The sequence below is a fragment of the Ictalurus punctatus genome, chromosome 18 (assembly GCF_001660625.3).
Source record: "Ictalurus punctatus breed USDA103 chromosome 18, Coco_2.0, whole genome shotgun sequence".
Classification (NCBI taxonomy): domain Eukaryota; kingdom Metazoa; phylum Chordata; class Actinopteri; order Siluriformes; family Ictaluridae; genus Ictalurus; species Ictalurus punctatus.
The window spans coordinates 23,070,076-23,085,276 of NC_030433.2; the positions used below are offsets into that span (position 1 = coordinate 23,070,076).

At 40.8% G+C, this 15,201-nt stretch overlaps 2 protein-coding genes across 3 annotated transcripts; both read left to right on the forward strand.

Annotated features, from left to right (window-relative positions):
• The first annotated feature begins 280 nt into the window (after nucleotides 1-280).
• On the forward strand, nucleotides 281-2,079 carry ripply1 (ripply transcriptional repressor 1). The gene is made up of 4 exons (XM_017493551.3): nucleotides 281-500; nucleotides 785-860; nucleotides 1,464-1,537; nucleotides 1,697-2,079. The coding sequence occupies exons 1-4, from the start codon at nucleotides 406-408 to the stop codon at nucleotides 1,908-1,910; spliced, it is 459 nt and encodes a 152-aa protein (XP_017349040.1). The 5' UTR covers nucleotides 281-405; the 3' UTR covers nucleotides 1,911-2,079.
• A 1,165-nt stretch (nucleotides 2,080-3,244) lies between these two features.
• On the forward strand, nucleotides 3,245-14,937 carry LOC108279282 (transmembrane gamma-carboxyglutamic acid protein 3). 2 transcript variants are annotated; one of them, XM_017493404.3, is made up of 4 exons: nucleotides 3,245-3,335; nucleotides 5,005-5,050; nucleotides 6,251-6,411; nucleotides 7,288-14,937. In XM_017493404.3, exons 2-4 carry the CDS (start codon nucleotides 5,041-5,043, stop codon nucleotides 7,834-7,836), a joined length of 720 nt encoding a protein of 239 aa, XP_017348893.1. In that variant the 5' UTR covers nucleotides 3,245-3,335; nucleotides 5,005-5,040; the 3' UTR covers nucleotides 7,837-14,937. The 2 variants fall into 2 exon arrangements, with proteins under 2 accessions (XP_017348893.1, XP_017348894.1); XM_017493405.3 differs by having other exon boundaries at nucleotides 3,254-3,335; nucleotides 5,010-5,050.
• Nucleotides 14,938-15,201: the final 264 nt, after the last annotated feature.

Genomic DNA, 15,201 nt, shown 5'->3' on the forward strand with positions numbered 1-15,201 from the left:
CTTCATCTGCATTGCCCCCCCCCGTGTGTGCCTTCTCACAGATGGTGTCTAAATTTGCCCCTCTGTGTTTTTGTAATCACCTCTCGGTACCAGATTTCTCACCCTCACGCTGTGGTGGTCTGTTTACACAAGTGGGGAAGCATTCACAACAAAATGCTCTGTAGTACTGGCAGATGGACTCATCATCTCTGCAACTTCTGTTGCTAAGACAACGCCCTGGTTCACGCCCCGCAGCGCCGCCACGCCACGCCCCCGTCACGCCTCCTTCTGCGGCTCGGCGTTATATAAACCCCCGGTCTCCGTCCTCAGCTTCATTCATTTCGCTCAACGATTGTTTCGACACCTCGAACCGAAGACTCGACTCTTTCAAATCACTATTTTGGACTACCGAACCAAGACAGAAGGATGAAATCTGCTTGTCTCGTGTCTACCCAGACGCATTTCTCCGGAGCTCCGGTTTTTAGGTCAGCTCGGATGGAGCAGCAGTCACCGGTCAGCAGGTGAGCATTAACATGGCTCATAGGTGTCTCTGGGACACTAAATAAAACCCTGTCATTCTCTTGAGTGAGCAGTTATTTTGTTGCACTTTGGATTGTTATCAGTGATTTTAAAAAGTAAAGTTACCCTCAGGGTGACATCCCTTTTAAATGAGGTTTTTAAAAGTAAAAACAACTGATTCATATCTCAAACCCTGATGTTCATGGTGATGTAATACATACACGTTGTATTTGGTTGTTTTTTTTTGTTTTTAATTGACACTGACCATGTGACTTGTCCACTGCAGGCCTGTCCTGTGGAGACCCTGGCTTGTGACCGATCAGGACCCGTGTACTGTGAGCTGGAGGAGCAAGCTCATCTGTGTAAGTTCTCCTCTGAGTTATACCAATTATAGGCCTGCTCGTGCATTTGTGCATTGACTTCTATGGGAATGTAGGATATGTTTTGAAGTACGGATTGAAAACGCACAGTAATGCATTTATGGAAGAAGCAAATGAAACCCCAGGGGCTTGCAGATATGCATGTGGAGCGCATTAGCAACAGTATGGTGGAGCAGAAGGTGTGACTGTCAAGCTGTTTTGCTGACACAGCGCCAACTCCGTGCAAAGGCAGGAGGACCAACTGGAGCGCTGAGACACTCCGCCATATGGCACCGCTGTCTGAGCCAGAGTGAGAACTCCGAATTGGCGTCCAGCACTGAGGTGTAGAGAGAATACCTTCCAGCATGCTAGCACACGCCTGCCAAGAGTAGTAGACGTGTCTGGGGAATGTTTGGGTTAGATTCCTACTCTTTCACCCTGACACCTACCTAAAGTCACAGCTACAATATCCTATATAGCCCAAGGTGCTATACAACTGCTTTGTAGCTAGTCATGATATCACCCCATAAATACGGGGCAGGAAGCTTGCGGTGGATGTTTTCGTTTGTAAATGTATCCTTACACCTCTTTCTTCTCTCTTTACAGCCTTATTCCCGACCAGTGGTGCCAAGCAACACCATGGCAGATGGCAAAACTCAGCCTTTCCAGCACCCTGTCAGGTCAGTACTCTATGTTTTGATTGTGTGAAAACAGTGTATGGGTCATGTAATCATCAGACAATTCCAAAAAAAAAAAAAAAAACTAAATTGTAAACCTTTTTGTCAATCCAAGAGAATTCTGTTCTAAATATTCATTCAATTTTTTTTTTCTCACTACAGACTGTTCTGGCCGAAATCCAAGTCATATGACTACCTCTACAGCGATGGTGAAGCACTGCTGAGAAACTTCCCAGTCCAGGCAACTATCTGCTTCTATGACGAGTCTGACAGCGAGGATGAGGAGGACGAACAGGACGACTGGGAAGACGATGACGACGATGATGACGACAAAGAGTGCCTCAAACCTCAGAGCCGTTCTTGCAGCCATAACTGAATCGTGCTTAAACTTCTGAAACAAATACACACGAAGAACATCGGACATTCTGTCAGGACTGTCTAGTCACTGAGAAGACATCCCAACAAACTACAGCCTGCATAGTTCTAAATATTATCACAAAACACCTTTTCCTAAAGGACAAGAGAACATCTTCAGAACTGGGCGGTTTTCCGAACTGTAATTTCCACTGGGAAATGTATAACGGCAAGCAAATGATCCCACATTGGGATGAATGTTTCCGAGATGACTCAGGGTCTCTGCTTTTTGTATGCAAGATTCCTCAACCTGTATTCTATTATTTTATTTCCTTGTCCCTAATTTATGTTGTGTATATATCTACAGCTAAATTTATATTTATGTCCTATTTTTCTACTTTTGTGTATATTGCACAATAAACCTATATTTAAAAAAAAAAAAAGAAGAATGAAAATGACTCCCCCCCCCCAAGTTTCATTGACACACCGATCTTTAATCTTTGGTATCATGATTCTGTCTTTGATGTTAGTGTGCATCTGCTTTGCGTCTGCCTGGTTTTTAAAAGTGGATGACATGATGGGAGGGCCATTCTCAGTGACCACTGAGAATGGTAGAGTTTAAGACATTCTCAGTGGTTTACCCCCGGTGTTACGGGTCACCGGGTGTCCATGCAGTTATATCAGGCACGTGCATGCTGTAGGATGTGCAAATGACTACAAAAGAACAAAATGTTTAATGCAACTTGTTTTTGTTTTTTCAGTGCAAAAGTATAGATTTAGTGTAATCCTATTCAGAGATTATAAACCACAGAGCCAAGCTTTGCCTGTTTTTTTGGCTCCATGGCACACAAAGCCATATCAACAGCCCTCTTTTTATAGCAGGATATTTCTGGTGTGTAGTGGGATTAAAACTAGGACTCCAGCATCAACATTCTTCTCACTACATGCGTCACACACACACACACACACACACACACAAAATGTGTGTCATGGGATAAGCTTCATCACTGACCTAATAAATCAGACAGTGACGATGCCCGGATGCAGGGAAATGTAGTCTTTTAGTATAAGGCGTGGCATATGAAGATACCCCCAGACATCACAAATTGCATAAAATAAATGAACCGTTTTTGTTCTTTTCACTATATTAATACTGGTAAGAAATAAAATAAAAATACTATAATCTCATCACGCAGCTCTTTCCACACTATGTCAGATATTTGCCCGTGCCTAGACTACACTACCCAGCTTATTTATTTTATTTTCATTCCAGAGGCATGACATTGCGCGTCCAAAATAATAAGCGTTTCCATTGGTCGAGCAGAGGACGCGCTGGATTCCTATTGGCCCGCGCAGACGTCAGTCATCCGCCCCTGCGTGACTCATGTGGGTGCTCCCTTGAAGGAAACAGGGATGGAAGGGATCAGCAGTGATAACGGAGCGGAAGGTAGGGCTTTATTTCAACTGTGCGTCCACGAATATAAGTTAGGATGCACACGTAACCTTCTGCTAGTTCTGGATTGATGTTTAGAGAGAAATAAACGAAGTAGAATCCCAAGGCTTTGTATGGAAGAACGCGAGGAGTTTTCAGCTTCTTGACCGAGGGATTGAATTTGAAGCTGGCTGACTCGATTAATATTTCCCTTTCGGTGGAAGAATGCTTTTACTATGTGTGAGAAGTCGATGTGCTGTGTATTGATAAGCGAGGGTTAATGTGCTAACACTGTAGAGTAAAGTGGTGAATAATAATAATAATAATAATAATAATAATAATAATAATAACCGTAGTAGTAGTATTCTCTCGAGTTCTTGCTTTTTTTATTTGATAGCTGTGTGGAAGAAAGATTGTCAAGTCTTTATAAACTGTTAATATTCGTATTTATGAGTCTTCAAAGTCTCAAATGTAAGTTAAGTAGACAATAACACTCATTTCTAGCAGTGAGCTCTACACCGGGGCCAAATACATTTAAATGGCGGACGCTAACGGCACGTCTACCCCGACCCGTTTCTATGGAAACCTCCACCCTGGCTCCGCCCCTTCGCTGGCCTGCCTATAAAAGGCGGACGGCTGAGTCAATAAATGAAAACTTCACTCAGGAGTGAGGGGGGTACAGAGAAGATTTGATGCCAGATGAGAACCAAAAGTCCAGGGTCTGGACCTGGAGCTGGATCTAGACCTGGAGCTGGATCTGTATCTGGATCTAACTCCTCCTCATGAAAAACAACACACGTTTAATACACCTCCAGTCTGATACATACTCCAACCTCTGGGGCCGGTTGTACCAGTCGGACGTACACCCGGTCATAAGACTATGCTGGATGTAAAATGCGCCTTAAGTCCTACGTAGAATTAACGTTGAACCTGGTGCACCATCCAGCCGTAGCGCTACGTCTGAGACGTCTGAGACTTTAGACAGACTCATTATTTATTTATTTCCCACATTTTAGAATCATCCTAAAGTCATCAAAACTCTGGAATAACACGAATGCAACTGGTGTGATATTTTAAAGAACCCAAAATAAATAAATGGAAAATAATTGAGTATTTTAGTCTCGTCAACGTAGACGCCCTTTTCCCTAGAATTTCCAGAAACGTATTCTTGGCGTTTTCTCGACCGATTTCTTGAGGAATTTCCCTGAGATGCTTTTTAAACAGTATTAAAGGAGTTCACACCGATGCCGGACGATTATCGTCTGCTTTCCCGAATATTTCGCTCCGAGTCCGTTTTTAAAAAAAAAAATATTTTGGAAATAAAAGGTTAGTTTTCGAATGAAAGGAACGAATACGTTGGCACGATTATATTTTTTGTCTACGACACCGATTTCAAACATTTAATCCTACACCTTCAGATCAAAAGCCACCCTGAAATGCAATCACAGTTCAATCACAGACATTCCCCGGTATTTTTTTTTTCCCAGTAATTGTTTGTATGGCCTCAAGTCGTGTTACAAACCGACTCAGGCAACAGGACAATGATATAACAGATTTTTTGTGTGTAGCCTGGATTTAGTCCCTTTCTTCATGAGAAGTAAATGTGTGTGTGTTCAAGTATATGTTTCAAATGTTAAAAAGGAAAAAAATGTGCCATTGCCTCATGTATGTCTTTTTCCTTCAGTACAGAATACTCTGCATTAAGTTCGTTGGTGGTAGCATGGCAGGAGGTGAGTACAAAATATATTTAAGTAGTATGCTAGCTCGCTAAGCTTCTTTCAGACTTGTTTAGATTGGGGGGGGGTTGCGTATCTCGAACGCTATTCTCAAACGCTTCAATACAAAGTCACCGTGAGTTCATGTTTCAGAAGGGAACACATCGACATACCAAATCAAATCATTTCATTTCATTCTCTTAATTTTATGGACGTTTTAAGGGCCGTTGTCGTGTTCTGTCCATAAAAGGGTTTAACTATGTTACACAAATGAAAACTGTTAGACATCGTAATACACGGACAGCAGAGAGGAGGTATGCGTGTTAGACAGAGTGAATGAACTGAAAGGAAATTGCTCCGTAGTAGTAAGCAAAGATGTTTATAGTAAAATCTGTTCACTTGGCGGCCATCTTGGCAACGCTCCCAGGCGGTTATTTTCAGTCATACAAGACCAGGCTGCTATCTCCGTGAACGGGGAAATACCCATAAACCAGAAATGATGGGTTTAAAAATTACTGCAAGGTAATATGACATAAATAATGTGTCTAAATAACATGGGGAGGAGGACAAATTTTTTGACGTTGCTCTAGCTACTGTACATGTTCAAATGTTAATTACGGACTCATATACCGACTAAGTAAGTAAGTACTTTCCACTACAAAGTACAAACACTAGAACTATACAGAGAACCGTATACAGAACGCTGTCCACAATTCACACCACCGACGTCTTTGCTCCTCGGTTAGGGAACTGTCTGTCCAAATCTCACTAGCCAATGAGAGTAATTTGCTGTTAAGCCCCGCCCACACGCGAGATTTGTGCCGGAATGGCGAACGTAAACTTTTTGAAAGTTTGAAAGCATAAACGACAACTCTGGCAGAAAGTGAATTACTCAGATTTGGCGCGTAATGTAAAAATAACTTTGAACCTTGATAACCTTCCGCTTATCACTGAGATATTTATAATGAGGCGGATGTTTATGAGGAATGGAATTACAAACAATAAGAAACCGTTCCATTCTTTATGATTACCAAGAACGTGTCACGTGATACGTTTAAAAGAAGTGTAGATACCCAGACTCGGTGACCTCTCGAGACGTCCGACTGACACCAAGCGTTTCCATCGGCCCGTCCCATGCGGCGACGTCGCTTTTGCCACTCGTTTCTACCTCTCTTTCTTTCTCTTTCACACGCACTCTTGCGCTCTCTTCTACAGAATTCCTAAATGGGAAGGATGCAAACTCTCTCCTCAAGCGTTTTCCACGGGCTAATGGGTTCCTGGAGGAGTTTTGGCAGGGCAACATTGAGAGGGAGTGCGTGGAGGAGAGCTGCAGCTTCGAGGAGGCCAACGAGGCGTTTGAGACCAAGGAGAAAACTGTAAGTGCTTCTCAATATCAGACCAGGGGTTTCAATTGGTTTTGGGGTTGTTGTTTTTTTTTTTTTTTCCTACTTGAAATGTACTATTTAAAAAGAAAATGTGATTAATGATTTAATTATCAAGAAGAGATAAACAGGGGAAGAAAAAAAAAGGATTCTTTCATTTCTACCATTTTGGTTTAAAGAGTAGTGGAGTGTGTGATTATTACCGGCCGTGCAGTCGGGAACTGCTTGCCGGCAGAGCCGGTCGAGGAAAGTAAACAGGGTGGGAAAAATATATGAACTGTACATGTTCGGTATAACCTTTTATACCGCCGGGTGTCTACAAATCAGTCCACATGGTCTTCATTTGTCACAAATGTTTGAACGGGTCACCACGTTATCCTGAATCACAGTTTCAGTGAATTAGCGTTTGCGTCAGCCTTTTGTTTTGCCGATGAGCGATCAAGTGATTGTGTAAGACCTCTCAGTCGGAAGTGAGTCAGTGTTGAGCTCATCGAACTGCTGTAGAGATATTCGGTGTTGCATAACTTACCCACCCGGCCAGCGTTGCTAATCGTCGCATAGGAATACCGCAGGATATGACCCCTTTTTATATATATGTATATATCTAAATATTTTTTTCTTTCTATCATGCAGCATGATGAATATGCAAATAGCGATTGCAGTATTGAAGAAAGGGCGTACAGAGCAGTTAACCAAGTATTTGAACAGTGAACAGTGTATAAATCCACTGATAATTCTGCAGTATGTTATGTAATTGATTATATACGTACAATTACCCATTGGCGAAAATCTCTGCTGTAATTACTTACTGCAGTTAGTAATATAATCAGACACGCACTTAACGCACCCCTCTCTCTCCTTTAACCGCAGATGGAGTTCTGGAAGACGCGTAACTTGTACACCGTGAACAACAACGCAGAAACACGCTCAGGGCGTGCCGACACCGTGTACATGGTGGTACCGCTGCTAGGTGTAGCCCTCCTCATCATCATCGCGCTCTTCCTCATCTGGCGCTGCCAGCTGCAGAAGGCCACGCGCCGGCGCCCAGCGTACACGCAGAACCGCTACCTGGCCAATCGCAACACCCGCAGCCTTCCCAGAATCCTCGTGCACCGCGACACCCCTTCGCATACGGACAACCCGCACTTCAACGAGAGGCCCAGCGTGGTGCTCAGCGGAGGGGAAAGGGAAAGAGGGGGAGTCACTTCAGGGAGCCTGGACTGCACGTTGCAACCTCCGAATGGACGCGGACTCTACGTGCAGGACTCGTCTATGTCCGTCGCGTCACGGCTGTCAGGGGCCACGCCTCCTCCGTCTTACGAAGAAGTGACGGGCCACTTGGAGAGCAGCAGCGACGAGACCACCACCACTTACAGCGACCCGCCACCCAAGTACGAGGAGATTGTTAAAGAAAAGTGAGGGCGTGTGCGAGGTACGTGCATAGGAAAGAACTTGTTCCGCGTGTGTTTCGGATCCCAGGTTGCCACCCAGAGTTCCTGAGGGTGTGCATGAGGTGCACTACCAAATGATTGTCATCCTCAATTTTTTTTTTTTTTTTTTTTTTTTTTTTTTTTTTTTTTTTAAAAAGAGTCGAATCTTCTGAACTTGCTTTTGTGGATGGGACGCACGTGTCGATTTTTTTTTTTTCCGCACTCTTCCGCAACCAGCTGCTCACCGCACAGCTACACCTCACTCCGTCGTCAACGTCTTTCCTGATATTCAGTGCTTTTTTAACGAACCGAGCCGCAGTGTTGTCAAATGAAGCGAGAAAAAGAGACGAGGTGGTTTTTTGTTTTTTTTCCCCTCCATCTTGTTCACTTTGTACAAAAAGAGGTGGAGCTTGCAAAAAGCGAACAAGAGCGTTCGTACAAAGAGAGAACCTTTTTTTTTGTTGTTGGACAAAATGGAGAATCTAGTGTTGAATCAAATGTAATCAAATATGTGTGTGCCATATTCCACATGTATGTTGCTACTAGAGTGATTAACTAGGAAGTGTTGCCAACGCCCACATTGTTATAAACCTGCTTTACGAATATTATGTAAAAATTACTACAGTATCGCATCAGAAAAGGAAAAGAGGAGGTGAGTTTAAAATAATATGCAAATAATACGACACGTGACGGCATTAGAAAGATTTGTAAATTGTTCTTGGCTGGAAGCGCGTGCACGTCTAACTCTCCCAATCTGCATGCCAAAATCAACACACGCCTTAAACACGTGGGACTAAAAGTCAATCAGTCAGTTTGTTCTGTGGTTAACTAGCTGCCAGTGATTTCACCAATATAATGAGGGTTTACTCTCAGTACTGTGCTCTCTCTCTATCTCTCTCTCTTACACACACACACACACACACACACACACACAATTCCAAGACACTACTTGTCTGTGCCGAATATGTAGTGGTGGCTCGTCTATAGGGGCAGGTAGGGCAGAGCGTCAATGTGTGTGTGTGTCTCTGTGTGTATATATATATATATATATATATATATATATATATATATATATATATATATATATATATATATATAAAGGTACTAATTACCTTTTTTGAGTGACTCACAATTTGAAAAAATGTTGCTATTTGACAGATTTACGCAAATGTTTCACCGATTTGTCCACCTTTCTAGATGCCCCATCTAGCGCCATAGTTATTACTGCACCTAGTGGTCAAAATGGGAACTGCAACAATTGCTAATAAATAGAGGACCATCGGGACAGGAATGATGCTGCCCCATGCTGAAAATGAAATCTTTTTATTGGAGACGGAGCATTGGACTGAAAGAGTTAATGACATGGTTGCCAGGGGCATGGTTTTTACGCCAGATTGGGGTTTAATACTTCATGGCCGAAAGGATCCTGTTTTATAGCAAACCATTAGAATGAAATATAATACGTTTATACAGAAAAAGGCAACCCTGTCATTAACTGTTAACTGTCATTAACCCTAACCCTCACCCGTGCAATGCTCCTCCAACAATAAAAATTTTCATGTTCAGCAGGGGCATCATCATCATTCCTGCCCCAATGGCCCTCTGTTTATTAGCGATTGTTGCAGTTCCCTTTTTGACCACTAGGGAATGCAAAAGTGTAAAAGTGTAAGTGCAGACTAGGCTGTGATGTACAGAACCATTTCTGTTTTTCCATTGAAACAACTGGGAGAGTGAAAGGGGGGTAACGGAGTGGTTAACGTCCGTACATCACAAATGCTGAAAAACAAGAAGGAAAATGTGTCTCCTTTTTCCGGTGTCCACATTTTTTGGGTAGTTTCTGGGCTTTTGAGTGGTTTTTTGAGATGGAAATAGCGCTGAAACCGTGGTTAATGATATAACATGAAACACAGTTATGTCTAAAACCACTCAAAACAAGCTGTTAGACTGTACGCCGGATGACCGTACGCCGACGTCGATACTCAGCCGCCTGTTTACGGACTTAGCTTCTAACCTATAGCATAAGTCAAGTGTAATCGCCTGTTGACTTCATTCTGTTTGAGGCTGTGTCATTATTATTATCATTATTATTATTATTATTAATGTCGTTCTGCCCCACCGAAATCTATGGTCACGAGCCACTGCTGCGAATAAAAAAACAACAAAAAACAAACAAACACGTAATATACAGATAGCACAATTACTGAATAACCTAACATTCCAGATCCCTAAAGATTCTTCCCCCCTTTTCCTCCCTCCGCTCTGACTGTTTACAGCTTTTGTTACTCTTTTTTATAACCGCATAAACAAACTGTGTGACATTTGTAAAAAAAGAAAAAGAAAAAGAAAAAAAAGCGTTACGTTGCTTTTGACTTCACCAAGTGCTCTAATGTTGTATTTTGTATGATGCTGCTTGTCTTCACGTCGTTTCATTTCTCACAAAACTATTTAGGACTCTGAACGAGTCTGAACAAGTCTCTAAACTGCCCGACTGAAATGGTCTTTTTTTTTTTTCTTTTCCAGCTCAGGTTTAAGCCGATCAACTGCCACCTTTGCAGGAAATAGTGTGTGTGTGTGTGTGTGTGTGTGTGTGTGTGTGTGTGTGTGTGAATATATATATATATATATATATACGTATACTTTTTCACTGCCAGTACCAAGCCTAATGATTGTGCACAATGTATTATCACATGGAAAGGAGTATCGTAACAGATTTAAGAGCAGTTTAGCACAGCTATTATCAGATGATGTAGCGTTTCATGTTCATCACTGTATGTCCAGCCGAGTAGGTTGATTGTGAGCTGTCGTTCGAGTGCATCGGCAGGACTCCCAATCCAAAGAGTTTGAGAAAGAAGCCTTTGGTGTACACTCTCTATAGTAAGAAAACTGCGTTTGGTTGACGCTTTTTATCCAAAGCAACTTTATATAAGGTTTTTTGGGGGTTTTTTTAAGTGTAGAGTTGAGGTCCGGGTATGTTGCGTTCCTTCACTTTTTGTTTTTTTATTTTATTTTGTTTGGGGTTTTTTTTTCCCGCCCAGGAAATTAATTCACCTTTTTCTGCATTTCGTTTTCTCTCCAACTTGGTCACCTGTCTAGGGCATGCTGCTCATGCTATGTCACATGGCAGCGTAAGACCTTCTGAGGAAATCCATATACATGAGCTCATAGACACCTGGCTAGGTGATTGGCTTGTGTCACTGTGATTGACAGGGGAGAGAGAGAGTATGCCCATCCCACCCAGAGAGCATGGCCAGTTTTTCTCTCTGGGACACCCGGCCATCGAGGGCTACGGCGTTGTCGGGATCCGAACTCGCCAGAACGCTGTTCAGTTTGTGCCGCTTGGGAGCCCTTAAAATGATTATTTTTTTCACAAATAAAATATTGACTTGTTTTCAGTTGTTTCTACTTGTTTCACCACACAAAGTCCAGAACTCAAATACGCATGAATCCAAATATTAAAAAAAAAAAAAAAAAAATGGCCAAAGCTGACCTGGAAGTACAAGTTGGATATTCCATATGCTCTTTCCTTTGGTCATAATGTACTGTGTGTCCTTCATTTTTAATTTTTTTAATGAATCAATTTAAATTAATTTATTTATTTTTAAACGCTGTCCTCCTTCTCGGTCACCCTCTCGCTATCTTTAAAAAAAAAAAAAAAAAAAAAAGCACATAGTGATCCATATTTAGTCCGTCAGGCACGAACGGCAATCTTTAATCTAAACTTTTTGCTACTAGCTACCCAGTAATTGCTGCTAGACATCGGGTCGGTCGTTCGTTTGTTAGTCAAGATTGTTATTTTTAAACCCGAAATGATATTTATCGTCTTTAAAATCCAAAAACGTCTCATTTTGATCATCTTGTTTGTTCGAATTCGAAATGGAGAAAAAAAAAACGCAACGACGAACGCGACGTGCGCCGATCAGCTGAGCGCAGGCTTTCTTGTTACCTTCTATTTTGGATTCCAACAATGCTGGGATTTGAACTTGGATGCAAATCTAGATCAACAGATCCAGATCACAACGCTGAACAGGACACTCGAATGATTATAGGAAAGTGGCTGAACTGAGTTGAATGTATGAGGTGGATACTATACGTGTAAGGAAATAGGAAAATTCAGCCTGTGAAGTTTGGGGGCGGAGCTTAATTGACCATGCCGTGCCCTTTCTCTTTTTTTTTTTCTTTTTTTTTTGAGCGCGGTAGATGTGGTGATCGGCTTCATAAAAGCCTTTCTGAAATCGACGACGCCTCGGTGACTGCATAGAGTGTTCGTGACGGTTGGAACGTCCGATCCGAGATCGGTTTTGTGATTCTGCTGTTTGGAGTTTGACGAGTGAATGGACAGAGATATGGAGCTCGGAAGCTGAAAACAGTATTTAAATATGAATTACGTAAATATTGCGCAAATTGTTATGTTCTATTAAAAAAAAAACAAAAAAAAAAAAACGGGTTTTCAAAAGTGAACTTAAACACGAGACCAAGCGTAACTATTTAGGTAACGTTATCACCAGTTGCTATGCTAACGTTAGCTTGCTGGCAATTGTTAGCATCTAACAGCCAAAGTGATCTGTTTATTAATAGCAGTTTAGTTATTTCAGTACAACAGAAAAACGTTAGATGTGTTACCTCATTGTGGTTTTTATCATCCGTTCGCCACGTCTCTTCACTTCACTTCAAGGACGTAAGAGCGGCAGACGACTGACATCGGCTAAACGTTGAATACGATCACTCTTTGATGCATCACTTTAGTCCTAATTTACATTTTTTAAAAATAAATTTCTTTACATTTGTATATAGGGTTCTGATTTTTTTTTTTTTCTTTTTAAAACCTCAAAATCATAACCTGTCATTTAAAATATGTTTTCACATGTTAACCTTTTACTAGCATTTACTCACAGTTGATAAATACACCGTGGAAAAGACAAGAATTTCAGTTGAATGTGAGATAATTAAAAAATACTTTTGTCAGCTTCTAACCTTTTGTACATGTGGATGATCGTATAAAAAGAAACTTTAAGGTTAAAGTGTTTCGTTAGGGGTTGTGATGAAAGTACCACACAGTTATATCAGTTTCTAATTAGACCCCTTGTGTTTGTTAGAGAATGGAAGAAAGTGTGGGATTGAACGTCCGTGTTTGTGTGTGTGTGTGTGTGTTTGATTCCTTCATTCCTTCCTTCCCACTTACCCGTCTACAATGTGCCACCAGAGCCACATGATTTGTTTACACGTGTCGTGTCACGTGCGAATTTACGTGCACGTTCGTTCTTCTGCTCAGCTTGACTGCATGACGCTTGTTTTATATTGTTCAAACCAATGTCTTACTTTTTAAGACGTCAAAATGATGTCTTATCTTTTTTTTTTTTTTTACTAAGGTTCTAGATATCTATTGTACGTTTACGTGCTGGTTAAATCTATTTAAATGTATTGTTTTTGTTTGTTTGTTTGTTTGTTTTTTAATCAACATAAACGCTGTTGAAATTGCAATACCTGTTTGTGTCATATGATCAAATTATACATCCGCGTGTGTGTGTGAAAGTGTATAAAACATGTACAGCGTATCTCCTGGCATATTTTCACCTTCCCTATTCTGCACAGACTTCCTATTTTTAACATGTACACTCACACACACTCACTCGCCGGCCACTTTAATAGGAACACCCGTGCGCCCGTTCAGTTATGTAATTATGAGATTATCAGCCGATCACGTGGCGGCGGCGTGAAGACATGAAACCGTGTAGAAACGGGTCACGAGCTTCAGTTAACCGCGGAAAATCATCTACTCGAAAGCCGTAGCTTTGAGGTGGAGGAACTACGACAGCAGATATAATCGCATGAACGACAAGCGTTCATATCAAAGTGGCCGCATTCATTGGCGTATTAAAATATATATATATTTTTATTTTGTAATAACGTTAGCTTAATTACAAACCGGCTACATATACACATATAGGGCTTGGGTTGCCATTATCTGGTCAAATTAAACTGATTCCTATGATGATGGATTGTGGGTTTTTTTTTTTTGTTTTTGTTTTTTGGTGTCTCGAAATATAGCAGGAATACGTTGGTCTTCCCCCTGCCAAAAGTGTGTATTGCTCAAGTTTACATCTTTCTAGAGCTTCCAGTCACACTGGCTTAAAAACAGATATCACAATCATGCAATCCAAGCTGTAAGAAATATGCTTATACGTATGCCAGTCTGGTCTTAACTGCTGTACAGTTCTCAAGCTATGTAATGAATTTTTTTCCATTTGCTGTTTTTCAGGTGCATTTGATGCAGTAGATTGTGAACACCCTTTTGAGTTGACCCTTATATTTCGAATTAAAGCTCCAAAATATTAGAATTGACATCTTTTTCTTTTTTTTTCATAATTTTGGAGTGAGGCTAATGTAGCTTACAAATAACAGAAGCTTACAACGGCAAATGATCACCAAGGAAAACGACATTTTTGGCCAATACCCTTCCATTTCGCAAGTCTGTATTTGAAATGTTATACGAGTACGGGTCAAGTACAGCTGCCACGTGATTTCTGTCGCAAGTTCTACACGTACAATGTACTTTTATCCGTTTTATAGCTAATGATATTTCGTTATCCGTAGAACTAAACACATTTTACAAATTTGTGATAGTTTTGCCATTCAGTTTGATGCGAATTGTTACGCATAAGCTTTTATTACTTATATATTTACATTGTGTTGAGGTTCCTAAACTAAAGAAGTCTTGGCTAATCAATTTAATCATAATTCATTGAAAATGTTGTATTAATAACAAATTGTAAAAAAAAAATAAAAAAATCCTGAATCATAAATAATTTTAAAGATAATCAATGCGCAGATAGATGGGGTTAATGATATTTTCACCTTGGTTGGTGGTGTAAATACATCTGTATTTCATTTGAGGTATTATTATTATTATTATTATTATTATTATTATTATTATTATTATTATTACTCTGGCATAACAATGTGTTTATCTAAGTGCCAAGCTTTCATTTCTGTCAAAGCACTGACTACATCTTTTGTGAAATATTAAACGAGTGAATTATAAATTTGTGGTTATTTATGGGTCCATTTAAATAAAAGTGTTCACAGATTGTTATTTTTCCCCTCACAGTTTATTATTTCATTGTTGTTGTTGTTGTTTGTGTGTGTGTGTGTGTGTGTGTGTGTGTGTGTGTGTGTGTGTGTGTGTGTAATTATCAAAGTCTTGTTTAAAAAAAAATCTCTAATCATCATGCTGGATGGCTGATAATGAGTCGTTCTGTCTAAACGACTCCGCCAAGTGAATCAAACGAATCGATTCTCAAGCGCTGATGAATCGAAAGTGTATTACTTTCGATTCATCAGCGCTTGCGATTCGATT

Coding starts and splice junctions, on each gene's coding strand:
- ripply1 (XM_017493551.3), top strand. CDS start 406: ATGAAATCTGCTTGTCTCGTGTCTACCCAGACGCATTTCTCCGGAGCT. Junction 861..1,463: donor GGAGGAGCAAGCTCATCTGT/GTAAGTTCTCCT, acceptor CTCTCTTTACAG/CCTTATTCCCGACCAGTGGT. Junction 1,538..1,696: donor CCTTTCCAGCACCCTGTCAG/GTCAGTACTCTA, acceptor TTCTCACTACAG/ACTGTTCTGGCCGAAATCCA.
- LOC108279282 (XM_017493404.3), top strand. Junction 6,412..7,287: donor TTGAGACCAAGGAGAAAACT/GTAAGTGCTTCT, acceptor CTTTAACCGCAG/ATGGAGTTCTGGAAGACGCG.